The 17,052-nt window shown below is 45.4% G+C and overlaps 1 protein-coding gene across 11 annotated transcripts in view; it reads right to left on the bottom strand.

Moving 5' to 3' along the window:
• Window positions 1-17,052, bottom strand: part of LDB2 (LIM domain binding 2) — a 384,194-nt gene that overhangs the window by 236,607 nt on the left and 130,535 nt on the right. For all 11 annotated transcript variants that reach the window (XM_086705382.1, XM_086705386.1, XM_086705384.1 and 8 more), the window contains exon 2: window positions 4,312-4,414. In XM_086705382.1, coding sequence (XP_086561508.1) covers window positions 4,312-4,414 — 103 coding nt within the window. The remainder of the gene's footprint in view (window positions 1-4,311; window positions 4,415-17,052) is intronic.

The raw sequence follows: 17,052 nt of genomic DNA, 5'->3' as shown, positions 1-17,052 counted from the left end.
TAATAATAGTGCTAGGGGCGCCAGGATGGCTCAGTCAGTTAAGCGTCCAACTCTTGATTTCGGCTCATGTCATGATCTCATGATTCGTGAGTTCAAGCCCCATATCGGGCTCTGCATTGACAGTGTGGACCCTGGCTGCGGTTCTCATTCTCTCTCTCTCTCTCTCTCTGCCCCTCCCACATATGCGCTCTCTCTCTCTCTCTCTCTCTCCAAATAAATAAATAAACTTAAGAAGAAGAATAACAGTCAGTGTTTCAAATGGTCTGAGGCTCTTGGACTGTATTATCTCACTTAATTTTCACCCCAAGCCAGTGATGGTAGTATTACACCTTACAGATGAGGAAATGGAGCTTCTGTCCACCCATCAAAGCATGATATGACAACCAAAAATGTTCACATGGGACCCTCCTGCCCTTTCTGCTACACGGTGCTAACTCCCAGGCTCTGGGAGTTAGCCTGGGAGAGCTAACTCCCAATGTCGTGAGAGCCAGGAGCACTTTTTCCCTGCATCTCTCCCAGCAAAGAGAGATCTCCTGAGTGAAGTGGGAACAGATGAAGACCATGGCCAGCGTGGACCTGGGCACAGCCTAGGTCTCTGGAGGGGCTTACCATACCGTTACCCAAAGGGTGTTTGTGACGGTCACAGAGGGAGAGAATGGTGCGGGACACAACTCCACGACGTGCTCAAAAAGGGCCGGAGGACTCGAAGTGCTTTCTGGAGGCTCCCCGGGAGTGAGCAACCTGAGAGGGATCACTTCTGTACTTAGGGAAGGGAGACCACACACCCCGCGGGATGTAGAATTAGAAAGTAAGTGTGCAGGGGGCTTTGAGAGCCCCAGTCCTCCGCTTCCCTTGCCTCCTCTGTCAACTAAGCCACAGTAATTATTTGTGATTTATGTTCCTGGGAACGTGTGAATTGACAAATCCATTCCTTTCCCTTTAGCTATGGGACAGTGCGGAGATAGGAAACGGAGAGGGAAGGAAAGGTGCCCTGGTTTTGACTTTGGAGTCAAACGGCCTGAGGTCCAGTGACTCACCAGCTGGGGCTCTCCAGACCAAGTTTCCATTTTTGGAAAAGACGCTTTGCAGCTCTAACAGTCTTTAACTACCGATCTGCTGACAGAGAAGGAATTGCTTGTCCCTGCTCTCTTGCCCACCTGAGATTCCGTGTCATCCAGGGAGAAAACTACCTCTCGGAACTGCCCACTTCTCCAGCTGCTGAAGAAACACCTCCCTGAACCTTCCACAAGGCAGGGGCAGGGACGCACAGCTCAATTTCACGGTCTGGTAATCTTGTCCACCTGGCACCGTCCACACCAACCTCACCCCCCAGCCCCAGTCTTCCAGGAAAACATCAGCAGTCTCCACCTGCCCCAGCCATATCCCACCCTGGCGGGGCGGGGGGGGGGGGGGGGGGGGGGAGGGGGAGGGGGGGAGGGGGGTGCGGGGAGGGAGTCCCACCCCCCTCAGGAGAGGAAAGCGCTGAGGACTAGAGTGGTTGAAGGAACATGATCGACACAGAGGAGCTTTCTGAGAGAAAGAGTAATAGATCTCGGAAAGCATAATGATTTCCTGAATTATTATCTCACTGGTTCCCCCCCTCACTTCAAGTAGATCAGACCATATCCTATGGCCTATGTGAAAACACCAACGGAGTGCTGTGGATCATGTTCTTCCCATTTTACAAAGAACAGTGATCTCGGTCAAAGAATTGTTTGGCCAACATTCTGTTTGGTGTTATGAACTTCCCCCCAGATGTCCATTACTCGTTCAATTATTCGTTCAACAAATACTTACTGAGCACCTATTATGTACAAGTCCCAGTATTAATCTGAGAATTCAGCAATAAACAATATGAAGCTCATGTTCTCAGGGAGATGACATTCTAATAGGATGGTGACAGACACCAAACAAATAAGCAGACACATAGGATTTACTCTAGCTTGGAGATAAGATATCTTAGAGCCAGAGGGACCCTCTAAATGCATAGAGATGTGAAGAGAGAAGGAATTTTTCTTTCCAGTAAGGGCTAAATAAACCCCATCTGGCATATTTCTTGGTACCCAGGATAAATGTAATTTGGGGCGATTCTTTACATATAGAAACGTAATAGTCAAGTCTTGTTTTCTTTCTCAAAAACGCAAGGCTGTCAGCTCCCTGGGAGGCTTCAAGGAAGAGCTGTAACCTCCAGTCCAGGGCCGGCAGGTGTTTTCCCAACCTGGCACAGACCGCCTGGTGCACACACGGGTTAACGTGGCGTCGCCAGAGCTCAGAGCCCTGCATAAACAGTGTGCGTCAGGCGTTCTAAGCATCCTTCATCTTCCCTGTCTCCCCGTCCTGGGCTGTCAATCAGCTGTCACTTGCCCGCACATCAGCAGCATGTGCACATCACCAGGCTGTCAGCAAAGCAGCTGATGAGACTCCGCTCCAAACTGTCAATCATCTTTGTTTCCCTTCTCTGCTCGGGAAATATTTTGGCTCACGGAAACAAAGGAACCTGGACAACAATGGCTTAGAGTCAGGCGTTCACTCCTGTGCACGGGTATCAGTAAGATCTTAAAAGGATACTGATCGTGCCTTACCCTCCAATGGCGTCGGGGTGGGATGGTGGGCAAAGGGAAGATCGAGCCCCTGCTGTATTAGTACAGGCTTCAAAACTGTAATTCTAGTTCCCTGAGCAGACTCTGATGGATTCACAAAAAATAGAAATAAAAAAAATAAATAAAGGAAAAAAAAAAGGAAAAAGCACAGGAACATAAAACAATGATAACTTGAAGTTATCTGAGCTTATGCCTCAAAAGAAAATAAGAAGGCTCAGGAGGATGGACGACTGCACGGCTCGAAATTATTCACCATTGATCAGGCAGGCTTTTGGGGAGAGAGTAATTGTTGGATTGCTGAGTTCATTTATCTCCCGGGACTTCGGAAACAGCAGCTTCTCTGCACCGGACTCTTTTACTCTCCAGGGCGTGAGGCTGCCTGGGGGCACCCACACACAGGAAAGCGAGTTAACTCTTCAGGACCCCACGAGGTGGGCTCACCAGTGCTTATGACAGGAGTCAGTAAGTTGAATGACTCTGAAACAGCCCGCTGTCTGGCAGACCCACAGCCCCCCTCACCCAAAACACTTACTGGAAATGCCCATGCCCTTAAAAGCCCACAGCAAAGAAGTCTAAAGAGATGCTCATGGCAATGAGTTCCAATTGGGCAGCGAGTTCAAGTTGTCCTGCCGTCCCCAGTTTGCCATTGGGCAAAATCACCATGCATATGTTAGCGTAATTAATCAGCCCGTCACAGAATAAGTCCAAATACCATTAAGTTGTCCAAACTCCTCTAAAGTTAAAAAAAAAAAAAAAAAACGCTCTAGCAGCCTCAAAATACATATAGCAACAATCAGACCTTTTCATCATGTTTATCATGAGCCTTATTATCTAACAATTGCCCAGTGCTCTGGATTGACTTGTTCAGACATACGGTGGTTGGTTCCATCGTCTCCGTCTTTGTGACATTCGGGATGTCTTATCCTCTGACAGAGCCTTTCATACGTGCAACGCTGATTTCTGAAAACACATCTCTTTCTGATCTAACCAGACGTTAATTGCTTCTGTGCTGATGTATCTTTGCCTCTTGGTCTTATAGCACAACTAGCAAATCTGATCTCTGACAAGTTAGCTGAACCTAATCAGGACAGATCAGCTGTTACCCAAGGTGCCACAGGCAGTAATTTGAGGATCTTTACAGAGTTATCACTCTCTGGAAAGACAAGGAACTATAATTCTGTCAACACTAATCCCAAACTGTATGCTCAAAGCCGCTGTGGCCTCCCCTGCCCCTAAGAAAAGATAGCACTTGTCAAATAAATACCGGAGATAATTGATAAGAAGAAATTAGAAGGATGTGGCTGATACAGTGACTGAAGATTTCTTTTTTTAAAGGAACCTTCAGAAGCAGAACACTGGGTCTCAAGTGCCAGCTGTCAAGGATAAAGGAGGGTCACAGGAAAGAAATGGATGGAAACTCCTCAATCCAGCTCCCACTTATCATTGGGTGATTTGGTTCGTATTTGTCTCGCTCGCTAAACAGGCAGGTGCCCAAACATTGTAAGCTTCGAAGGAAAGCTCTCACAGCCGACTCTGCCTGCCACCCGGCGACAATGCCTTGATCGGAAGCAAGAGCCTCGTCAGGAGCGGAGAGGATACTGTCGGCCTGTCAGCCTTGTGCTATTCTTTGACGACCCCTGTGGTTTTCTTACAGGCGCAAAAAAAAAAAAAAAAAAAAAAGGAATATTAGAAAAATAAACTGCTTTCTTACTGTATCGCTTTGGTCCATCTTCCAAACAAAATGAAAGGGTTAAGGTGGCGTCATCTTCAAAAAACTCAGTGGCAAATGCATCCCACCAGAGGTTGTCGCTATCCTGCAAAGAGACGGATCATTTATTTAACAGGCAAGAACGGAAAATATCTCAAAAGAGGAAAAGGAAAAAGAAAGAAAAACCCAGTCACCATTCGCTTGTTACTTAGCATATGTGTGTGGGTGTTCTAGAAGGCGGGTGGGCGAGCGTGTGGTCACTCTTCAAATTAATTGCCTCAAATGGGGACCAAATTCCAATTCGATAAATGAGTTAATGCAAACTGGATGAGAATTAATTCTTGAGGACGTGTTTGGGGAGATTTCATAAATGTACTTTGGAACACAATGTGACATTTTTTAACAAAAGGGTTTACATTCCACGTAAAACGCATTCAACTTCTTTTTGTCTCTCCCTGTCTCTCTTTGCTCTTCTAAGAATTTGATTTTACAAACGGAAACCACCATATCACAAGTAGCTTAAGGGGAGTACATTTTTAGAGATAATTAACTCAAAAAGGGGTTGGTGCGACTGGTGGCCCTGCCCTGTGCAAATATGCCCAAGAGATACGTGTTTGCCACATGGGTCTATCCAGATGATACAGAGGGATACGCAGCGGCAGAAACACCCATCACATGCATGTGGATGGTTCTTGAGAGTTGTTTTAAGATTACGGGCAGTCTCGTTGCCTTGTTATGAACATGATTATTAAAAATAGAGCAGTCCAGCAGAATGCAAACTATCCATGTGAACTGTTTATCTTGGGTTGAGCCTTTCTCTTGCTCATCCAGAAAACACTTGAACATTGGCCCAGTTGAAGGCAGTTAAAATCGTTGTTAATCATGATGGGGCAGGGGGCTCCTATAACTGTGAATTAGGCAGAGTGTCGTATTCAAAAGGGGAAATCATACCTGGCCTCGTGCTCTATGTCTTACACCATGTGCCGTAAATACTTTTTTTTTAATTCATTTTTGAGAGAGACAAAGAGAGCACAAGTGGGGGAGGGGCAGAGAGAGAGAGAGAGAGGGAGACACAGAACCCGAAGCAGGCTCCGGGCTCCGAGCTGTCAGCAGAGAGCCCGACATGGGGCTCAAACCCACGAACCGTGAGATCACGACCTGAGTCGAGGTTGGACGCTTAACCGACTGAGCCGCCCAGTCACACCCACCCCACCCCACCCCCCCAAAAAAATCTGAAGCACAATCCTTTTCCAGAGAATGACTGGTTACTGGCAGACTTTAGGAGGAAATGCTCTGCAGCTGTCTGTCAGATGAGGGAAGGGAGGGAGGGACTCGCAGCCCCCACTGCTTGGCCGGGGCAGAAACACTGCAAGCCTCTCTCCTTCCCGTTAAGTTGCTCTGCTTATGACAACATGAAGCCGTTGACACTGGCGGGCGTCAGGAATGAGCCTTCAGTCCTGGCAAGAATAATTAAAGGGCCACTGAAGGTTGATGCTGTCTGTCCCTTGTTCCAGAAAAGCAACCGCTCAGGCAAATGAATCTTGGGGTCTCTTTTTTTTTCTGGCTTCCTCCCAATCACCATACCGAAAGCCAACGCTTTTCTTAGTAAAACACAGTGAATATAAAAGCACCCGGGGCAATGCCTGGCTCCACATACAAACTACCGCCCCGCCCCCTTCTTTTCCCCCCAAAACAAATATTTATTGAGCACTTACTACGTGCAGGCCCTCAGAGTACACAGCTGATTGAGAGACCGGTCCCTCCCCTCAAAGGGCTCACACCTACTAGCAGGAGACAGCCAAGTGAGCAACGAACCGACAGCCTCCCTCCAGGCCCGAGACCACAGCACGAAGCCTGGGTGCCATGGAAGCTCTCAGGTTTCTAGAAAAATCAGTGGGCTTAGAAGTGGAAGAGGCATCTGGGGAAAGAAACCCTATCTGAGAGCCTGGGCACACTGGTTTATTTTCTTTCAAATTGCTACACAGATGGGAAAAGAATAATAGTTAACATTTATTGAGTGCTTACCACATGCCAAGCATTATTCTAAGTGCTTCATGTGTATTTTCCCTCTCACTCCTTAATACCTCCCTGTTTCTTTTTTTCTTCTTCTCCTTCCTCTCCAGTTCATATCATTTTCTTCTGAGGAGGGGCTGTGCTGCGCTCACTGCTCTATCTCCCAGGCCCCTGAATGGCGTCGAGCCCATGGTATTACTCAATAGCAGCCGTTCAGGGAATGAATGAAGCTGCTCACATCATGTATCATCCCTACTGTACAACTGCAGGAACCGAAGCACGGGTGGTAAATGGAAATTGCCAGGTACACTCAGCCGATAAGGAGTGCAGCTGGGATTCCGACTCAGACCCTCCGACATCCGAGCCCCAGCCTCTGCCTGCCTCCTTTCTCTGGCAGACTTCGCCGAGGCAGGGGTTAGGATTTAGAAAGAAGGGAGGGAGAGTGCAAAGGAAGGATTTTTGTCTCAGATTGGTTTCTCCGTCCAGCCCCTTGCCTCGCGGTCCTGCCCCGGTTGCCAGGACTCACGCCCCGGAGGATGCTCAGCATCCGGCTTAGCTCGGGGCAGTTCGGCAGGTGACACTCTGTCAGTGATGCAACTCGTTCCGGCCAGCAACCCTCATTCCCAGGCTACATCCCTCTTCCCAGCTAAGTGAGCGTTCACAATGTATCTCACCTTCCTGAGCCTGCCTCCTAACTCGCACGTTGAGGACAACGATAGCAAGAGCACAGTAACAATTCTCTGGCAGAGCACATGGGTCAAAGACAACAAAGCAATAATCATCTCGTGGGATGGGTGTGAGGATTAAACACATTTGTGAGTCCAACGTGCCCAGCAGAATGCCCAGGACACGGTGAAGATCAGTAAAACGCTCCTTTCCTGACTCTACCTTACCATCTCTTTTTTTTTTTTTTAATTTTTTAAAGTTTATTTATTTTCGAGAGAGAGAGGGAGAGAAGTGTGCGAGCAGGCAGGGGCAGAGAGAAAGGGGGACGCAGAATGCGAAGCAGGCTCCAGGCTCCGAGCTGTCAGCTCAGAGCCCGACGTGGGACTCGAACTTACGAACGAAGAGATCACGACCCGAGCCAAAGTCGGACACTTAACCAACTGAGCCGCCCAGGCGCCCCTGCCTTACCGTCTTTAGTATCATTTTTAAGGGGTGAAACATCGCATGTTCTAAAGAACTACACCCCAAATGTACTTTATAAAGCAGCCTGTTGATAAATCAAACAGGTTTCCCTAGAATTTCAACTATTTGCAGCCCATTTACCTGGCAGTGGCTCCTGTCTGCAACTCGGAACAGAAATGTATCCATTCTCTTTTGCCCTGGTGATTATTCAAAGGCCCAGTGACTAGATCAGATCCTGCACCTCCATTGCTCCGTAATCTAACTCTGGGTTTCTGGCATTTCTGCCAGGAAATGGAGCCGTGGAAGGGAAAAGCCCAGGGAGAACCAAGGCTGGTCCGAAGTCACTGGGAAAAAGGGAAGGACTCGGGTGAAGTGAGGGGTAGCAAATGCTTAGAAGCAGCCGCACAGGGGCCACGTTGCCTAGACAAGTGAGTGTCGGCAATAGCCGAGCATAAGCCGAGCATCAGCAAGAAGTGATGATTCAACCAACTGCAAGGGAACATAAGATGAGTCTGGGTCTCAGGAAGTGTCAGGACAGGTGCGGCAGGGGCAGGTTAGATCAGGTAACCATACACACCAAAAAAATCTATTGGTTTTGGTGAAGAATCTTAGAAGAACTTTTCAAAACTAAAGATGAAATATATAATTATCCCAGACACAGAAAAGGTACAAAATACATATATTGGGGGTTGGCGGATAGAATGAATGAATGAATGAATGAATGAATGAAATTCTTTATTGTACCGTCACAAACCCAACTCAAGAAACTCACTCTCCAAAGTTCTCAAGAGATCTTGATTGCTGTGACCCTACTTTGTCTCTTGGCTGATATTTCTAAAATGGCATAATTTTTTTATATATTTTTAAATTATCATTGTCAACTGCTGCTAAACAGACATATATAATGCTTTTGAATTAGTCCTTAATTATGAGAGGACAGGTGTTTATGTAGGAAAGGGAATAAAAGGAGAGAAGCTTTAACAAAAAACTTGCTAAACATCAAGTATAGGCCAGTCTTGCGTGGAGTGTATGTGAAGGAAGCAGATTATGGAAAGATTATGGTGGTGGGGAGGTAGGATGGAGGGGGAGGGGTCTGGGTTAATAGTAGGATCCATAACCCGGTATTTTCTAAGTGCTGTACATGACTTGAACGATCTTGTATTCACAACTGTCCTGATTGCTACTGAGGAGCTGAGCAGGCAGCCTTATAGAAAACAGACATCTTTAACCTCGATGTCACATTGAACTTCATACATGTAAATTCTGCCTCTTATCAGCTGGAGGACCTTAGTCAAGTCACCTGCCTTCTTTGCGTCTATTTGCTCATGTGTAAAGTGGGAATAATAATCTCGGTGGACTCTGAGGACCGAAAAAGTAACTGTCCGGCACAGAGTAGCTTTTCAAGAAATGAAAGCTATTATAGCTATTATTATCCATTATTGTTTCAATTGACCCTTAAAATAGTTATAAACACAGAATCTGAATTTCAGAAAAGTTAAACTGAATAAAGATCAGACAGCTACAAAGCGGTAAATCTAAAGTTCACTTAAAAGTCTGCCTAACTCCAGTCCATTTTTTAAAATTGATTTCCTTTTGCAGAGCAGTTTTGGTTCACAGCAAAATTATGACAGACTGCACAGATATCTGTTATATCCCCTGCCTCCCCCCAATACAGCCTCCCACATTCTCAATATCCCCCACCAGAGTGGTACATTTGTTACAATTGATGAACTACCAGTCCATGATTTTCCTCAACAAATTCTACTTGAAAAGTGGTTTTTCACCCTAAGTTGAAGACGAAGGCAGCTGGCATTGCCGAGAGGAAATTCTGCCTGAGCAGACCTGTGACTCAGGTGTTTTCAGATGCTGTACCCTTTCCCCCAACTTCATGACGTTCTCCTGGCAATAAACTTCCTCTTTGCACACCTCTTCCTTCCATTTTGCTGCTGACTATCCTTCCTGGCATCCCTTAGGCAATTTGGGGGAAGACATTTGCATACTAATGACGCTAGGGGTCCAGGCTGGCTGAAATGCAGCCACAAAGGCTTCCGAGAAATCAAATAAGAAACCTCTGGCAGAGATCTTACAGTGCCTAGTGGTAAGAGCTCACGGCCACCTCATGCGCTGTGGACAACGATGACAAATCAGTCCCTCCATCATTCAACTTCACGTTGTCAGTCACCTAAAATGACACCAGCCTTGCAAAGGCCGAAGGCGCTCTGCCTGGTCATGGGAAGAACGGTAAGAGGCCAAGGGGATATAAAGAAAGACAGACTGGTTAACATTCTACAGTTGAACCTACAGGTTAGCACCCCTGCCTCTTGACCAGAAACCTAGCGCCTCCGTCTTTGGAGAAATGGAAGAACCAAAAAATTCCCATTTCTCCTTCCAGAGCAGAGAGCATAGCCAAGTTTTTAGCAAGTTGACCAGTAGGAGGCTGTGTGAGTAAAGTTGCCAAGCTGCTTAGAAGCCAGGATTCCAGAGAGAAGCTCACTAAGTCAGAAGTTTGAAGGGGACGAGGTGTGGCTGACCACTCTGACTTCACGCAGGCGATAATCCCCTCACGTCAGACTAATTTGGAGATTAGCCAAAAAGCGCCTTGAGGTTGACGAGTGAGTCAAGACCAATGTTTTGGGACTTCCAAATAAGGGTTACGGTAAATGACCTCAAAAGCCAACCAAGGCACAAGGTCTTATTGCTAGGCTGCGGGTTGGGGCACACACCTCAGTTACTAGCAGTGATAATAGACACGACATTTGGAATATATATGGTAAAATCCATTCCATCCAGGGGCACCTGAGTGGCTCAGTCGGTTAAGCATCCGACTCTTGATTTTAGCTCAGGTCATGATCTCACAGTTCATGAGTTCCAGCCCTGCCTTGGGCTCTGTGGTGTCCTGCTTGGGATTCTCTGCCTCTCTCTCTCTCTCTCTCTCTCTCAAAATAAATAAATAAATTTAAAATTAAAAAAAAAAAAAGACATTCTATCCAGGGAAAAGCCATTCTTACCACACTATAAAGGAGCCAGCACTAGTCGTTTTCCTGTGCGTAGCCAATGGACCTCGGGCAACTTACCTTCCTGAACCAAGGGTTCCTGGTTAACAGTGGCCTCCCCCCCCCCCCCGGTCTGTGAATAGGTTGCTCTTTTGGCCCAGAATGTGCAGCAAACGCCAAGTCCCAGTCTTGGGACTCCTTTCGCACTGAATCTTGTGCTAGGAAACTTCGAAAACTACACCCCCGTTAGAATGCAAATCAAATAATGATTGAATCACATTCTTATAATTGTGTAGTAAATGGCGTGATACTTAAGGGAGGGACTAGGCATTAGGTATTGTTCATCCTCAGCAGAGCTCCCACCTGTAGATTACCCAATAAAGGAACAGAAGAATGGAATACACACACGAAGACGCCATACCCACACAAATTCTTCCTCTAATTTCGTAGGAATCTTTTGAGAGTGTAAATTCAGTGGCCAGGGAACCAAGATGGCGTCCCAGCTAAGCCCCCTCTCTGTCACATCTCTGTTGACTCGCTTTCCATCAGCGGATATACCACCCCTGCATGTGAGAGGTTCACATGGAGACAGAAATTTTCAAAATTATCTCACACCCACGTTGCCATTCTACTGTGCCACCTCTTGGGTATTTTTCTTGTCCTTTTCAGCAAAACGTTGGCTAAATGAATATACTTTACTGACTGTAACTTAAGTAAGTGAGGTTTTACCTTATTAATTTTTTTAAAAAACAGAGAGTAGAAGATAATGTAAAGACCCATGGGTCCATTATCCAGAATTAACAATTATTAAAATGGTATCTTATTTTCCTCTTTAAGAGGAATTAAAAATTATAAATAAAAATAAATGCCCTGGGTCCCCATATCCTGCTGTTTTTTTTCTCCCCTCCCCGAGGCTCTCATAAACAACTGTCTCCTAGAGTTCAAGTGACTCTTCCTCCCCCATCTTTTATATTCATACACACACATGACTCCATTCATATACGGTCTTATTTTATGGTTTTAATATTTTATTTAAATGGTATCATACATTATGTCCCTTTCTTTAAGCTTGCTTTTTTTTTTCATTCAACATTGCTTTTTGGAGACCTATTTTATATATTAGAGCCTCTTATTCTCTTGTATGAGCTACATGGTAGTGCACTGAATGCACGTAATATATTTTACTGAAGCATCTTGCTACTTCTCTCTAGACAGTTTCTAATTTTTTGCTATTACAACATTGTTGTGATAAGGATCTTTATAGTGTCCCTTTGTGCACCTGTGTAAATTCTCTGGGGCATATATCTAAAGTCCCTGTGTCGAGGCACAGGGTATATACTGGTCTCTATTTTGGCTCATACATGACGAGGATTCTGTTCTTCCAAATGGAAGATTTTTGGTCTGACTGATGCATGGGCAAAGATGAAACAAGGTGCATTTCTAAGCAATGTTTTTCCAAGTGGGATCTAATAAGAGGATCAATATAATTACAAAACAGAGACCAGCCTGCCCGGAGAAGGATGGGCATCTAAAAGTCCAGAGAAGATTCAATAATGGAATAATAATAAAATATTAAATTAAAAATGAAATTAAACTATTTGCCCATTATTCTCTGAAGGCAGAGTGTGTCTCAGGGGCTTCATTAACCAAAAGGAGGATTATTTCTTGACACTGACAGAGGAAAGAAAGCATAGGCTCTTCGTGGTCCTTCAAAATAACTCCCGAAACTGAAGCAGCGTGGGAGGAGGTGGGGATCTCACTGTGTACTCCCGCCACAAGGCTTCTGATCGGGGCCACACCTTTTCCACACAGACAGGTCCTTCCAATCCCTGCTGTTGTTTGGTGTCTGAACAGTACATATTTAGTGTTTAGTGAATATTAATAAGGAAAACTGGATTCTTTTCCCACAGCTGGAAAACGACAATAGCACAGAGTAGCCTCTAGGTAAATAAAGACGAAATTAACTCAGCCTAAACACAGGAAGGGGGAGTGGTATCCGTGATTCTCATATATTTTAATTAGGCAAAAATGCCACGGAAGCTTCTCCACTCCAAATAAGCTTCTATATGCATTTCTGTGATTAAAATCCTTGGTCCTTTTGTCCCATCACAGGTGAGTCCCAGAACCACTGGCAGCCACATCATGTATCAGGATGAGAGGCGCACTCAGGTCAAATAGCAGAAGAGAGGCTTAATTACGTTCAAAAATCCACAAAAGCATTTTCCTTCCATCCCAGATTCTCTCCTGCTCCCATCTCTGTCCCTCTCCACCAAAACCAGGACCCCGGTGCGAGGGCTGGCCCCCGGCATCTGTAACTTAAGCACTGACAGGTTATGTGGGATTTTTGCCAGAGTAATTATTTTTCAATTCAACAATAATGAGAAATTACCATGGCAACCACTGGTCACATGGCACACATACACCCCCTCCAAAGAATGAAACCATACATAAAGCATCTATTTCTTGAAAAATGTGTGTGTGTGTGTGTGTGTGTGTGTGTGTGTGTTTTATTAAAACAAACTTAAACAGGTCAAAGTGGAGCGAGTGCATGAAGGGGTCTGGAAACAGGAAGATGAGAAAGAGCATTGACTTTCTTCAGTATCTCGTGGTTCTAGAAAATAATGATGTCTTATAACCCTACCTCCTTGTACACACACATGGACAGCACTCTATTAATTTGTATCTTACCATTTCGGTCACTCCCATTTTGCACATGTCGGCCAACCCCTCTCAGGAGACACTGAAGGAAGAATGATACGCTCAAGGACAGAGGCAGAAGTGTGTATGGCCATACCGGCTTTCCCTAAATTTATTTGCCCGTCACACTCCTACTAGATTGAGACAGGAGACAGTAAAGGAGCCCAATCTCGTGCCTTTCCTTTTGTGGACGGCCCCTCATGCGAAGGGAGCGCAGGTCAATTATGTTCTCTAACTAACAAAAGTCTTATTCACTTCCTTAGTCCCCAGCTGCTTTTTCTTCAAACCTGGGAGCCTTGCATCAAACCGTGTTTATTCCCAACTAAGCACATTTAATAACAGTAGACAACAGTTCCAGAGCACTTACTCCACCATTCTGAACGTACTGAATGATATAAACCCTGTGAAATGTCGTAGCGACCCTAAAAGTCCTTCTAAGAAGCCCATTTTATAGATGTGAAAACTGAGGCACAGAGAAGTTCAATATTCACTTCAGATCACACAGTGAGTTCAAACACACGGATGCTGGCTTTTGAGTTTCGCCTCTTAACTACTCTATTATCATGTTCCTTCAGCCAGAACAATATTCTTCGAGACATCTACCGTCCTCTTACTTGTTTCAACATCCAGTTAGTGCTAAGTGCACTGACTGTTTGGGGCTACCCCTCTTGAAGACACAGCCCAAAGCAAGGCTGTCCGCCACATCTGTGGAATGCTACATGGAGACACAAGAATGAGAGGAATAAGGAAGCATCATTTGCTCCAACCAGCTGCTAACTGCAGGAACACGTGATGGACGCAGGGAAAGCATTCTACAGCCCCTTTTTTATTTATCTTTGTGGGACTGTGTTTATTCTCCCGTCCCTGGGATTGCATTTTTCTTCTCTCCTGCCATCTACCATTCCGCTCATTCTCAGCTAAATCGCATCTTACTTGACAATAAACACGAGCGATCATTTTAACGGAGAAGTTTTAAAAGGCCACGTTATCCAACAGCAAACTAGGTGTCTTGATAGAATATCTCAGGGTTCAACTCACAATGCAAGGCTTCCCTTCAGAAAGTGCTCCCTGAATTTCACTCTTTAGTGCAAGTGGAAGCTGCCTGGGGAAAGAAGGACAGGAAAACAGGCAGAAAGACAAGACTTGGCAACCGGCAGATAATGGCTCTTGAGCAAAAGACACATCAGCGCCTTTTCCCCCAAACACCTGGGAAAATTCATGTATTTCGATCCTCATCCTTGACCTACTAAATCGTCAATTAATTGTGAGCATTCCAAAGAGAAATGTGATTTACGATAATCTAAAAATAATGACTAAAATGGATACATGTTTTGTGCACCCAGAACTCAGTGTTTTGTTTTGTTTTTTTTTGCCACTGGACTTATCATAACTATAATAAAAGAATAATTTCCTTTTAAAGTTTGGGTTTCCGTAAGATTTATGAGGGTAGTATCTATATGCAAGTCTTGTACATTTTGCCTCCGTAGCCCAAAACACCTAGCTGGTAGGCCACAAGTAAGTACTTGATGTTTTTATTATTTAAATTACATAATTTAAATATTTATTCAGTGAAAACCAAGACTATTTTAGGGCGTCTGGGTGGCTCAGTTGGTTAAACACATCTGACTTCGGCTCAGGTCATGATCTCATGGCTTGTGAGTTCGAGCCCCGCATCGGGCTCTGTGCTGACGGCTTGGAGCCTGGACCCTGCTTCGGATTCTGTGTCTCCCTCTTTCTCTGTCCCTCCTGGCTCACGCGCTCTCTCTCTCTCTCTCTCGCTCTCAAAAATAAATAAACATTTTTTTTTAAAAAAAGGAAAAAATAAAGAAAACCAAGAATATTTTCCAAACTCTGAAGAAAAACAATAGTTGTCTTTTCATGATTGTGAAACACTTCCACTCTCTGCTCACATGCCTGTTACACAAGGGTGTTAAATATTTAATATATGAATCAATGAAAATGCTACGAGTTTTGCAATGAACTATTTCCTAGTCTTTACAGTATTCCATCAAAGCGGTACTTTCGTTATCCCAATTTAAATGAGGAAACTGATGCCCCAGGGGGGTACCCAAGTACATAGACCAAGTAAGACACAGCACTGGGATTTGATTCCTAATCATTCTGATTCCTAAACATTTGGTCGTATCCACAGGGCTTGAGTACCTGTTCTAATCTGTATTATGCTGGCGTGAAGGAAGACTAGTGTTTTCTCCATAATTAAATTTCCTGTTTTCTACTCAACACGGAGACATGCACTCTAACATATCAAAAATAATATATCGGGGACCCCACGATAATCCACTCTGAAAATGACACGGTGAGGCATTACTCTAGAAGCAGCGGTCTCATTGGTGGCCCCTCTGTGGCGGTGAGCACCGTACCTCATATTACATCACATCACCTAGGTGCAAGGGGTCCTGAGATGTGGCATAATGGGATGAGGCAGCAACCTATATATCTTGAGAAAAGCTCATCATAAAATAAGGCACAAATCTTCTGTTCCAACATACACACAGCAGGCAGGAGAACATTTCTGGAAATGCTTGCAAGATGCAAAAGCTTGTTTTTGTGACCTGCCCAATTGCACCTGAATCCAGTGACAGGAATACTTCCTGGAGTCATAGCTAAAAATTGGAAGACCGGGCCAGGGCTGAGGCATTAGGGAGCCACTGGAAAAGAAAACTCAAGTTGTTCTTTCTTCCTACTTGAGAAAAAGGCAAAAAGGATTTTTGTTCACAAAGATAAATACAAGAAAACAAACATATTCAGAAGATAAACCTATCTTGATGATGGCTGAAGGCTTCCATTGTCTTCTCCATTTGGATTTCTGTTATCAGATTCTCTCTGATTTGCCAGGGACAGCGGACGTCTGTGTCACGCCCCTCAGGTACTCTCTGGGGCTCCTCAACTGTGGCTCCAGCTGCCCCACTTGTGAACCCAGGAGACATGACAGAAGGAGCATGTGTGAAGCCGGACCTACTCCCCTTTCCACCCCACTCCGAGCCTTTTTTCTTTTCCATCTCAACAATGTAATTCCAGTTTCCCAGTCGCTTAGGCCAACCTTTTCGGGCATGTTCTTCCTTCCTCTCTGTTCCTAACCCCACACTTCGAAACTGCCAGCAGTCCCCAGGAATCTCCTTTCAACGTTTACCAGAACCCACCCACGTTTTTCTCTCCTTCTACCCCTGCCCCTTGTCTGGGCCCCAGGAACTGCAGCCTGGACAACAGTGACCGCTTCCTGATCCTTCTCTCGGCCAGGCCCCCGGTTCCCCTAGAGCCTGTGCTCTGCAGAGAAGCCTGCCTGACCTTTAAACAACGTCCACCGGTTGCATCTCTCCCTATTAGAGCCCCCCACCCCCCATGGCTCCTCCACGCCATTTCTCCAGGAAGCACACTGCCCTGCGGTTGGGACTCCGTCTTCCTCTCTGGCTTCAGTTCACTTCGCTGTCCGCACACATTGCAGATCCTGGCCCTGGCTTCTGCTCCGGGGCCACATTCTGCCCCTCCACAGGGCCCCTTGCTTTTCCCATTCCGCCACCGAGTGGATGCCTTTCCTCTACTCTACTTGGCCTGGTTTTCTCTTCCTTGGCATTCAGCTCTCGGCTTCCTTGTCATCTGTGACCATGCAATCTATAGGCTCCAACTCACTATCGCATCAGTGTTTTTCCTCCAGGAAGTACTTATCACTCGATTTTATTTGTTTATTGTCTTCCTATCTCCTTGAAAAACGTTAAGTTTCTTGGGAGTGCAGGACTCTGCTGCCTGCTTTACTATGGAACCTTGCACATAATACCTGCTTAGTAAATGGCCGAAGAAATAAATATACAAAAAATGTGCTAAACAAACAAGAAAAAAGAAAAGCTAAATCTGTTGAGGAGTCCACGTTCATTGCTTCCACAGGGCAGCCATTCTC

This window comes from Puma concolor, chromosome B1 (genome assembly GCF_028749965.1).
Source record: "Puma concolor isolate L17-30 chromosome B1, mPumCon1.1.hap2, whole genome shotgun sequence".
Classification (NCBI taxonomy): domain Eukaryota; kingdom Metazoa; phylum Chordata; class Mammalia; order Carnivora; family Felidae; genus Puma; species Puma concolor.
The sequence above is the reverse complement of the archived record's forward strand: the minus strand, read 5'-3'. Positions and strand labels throughout refer to the sequence as shown.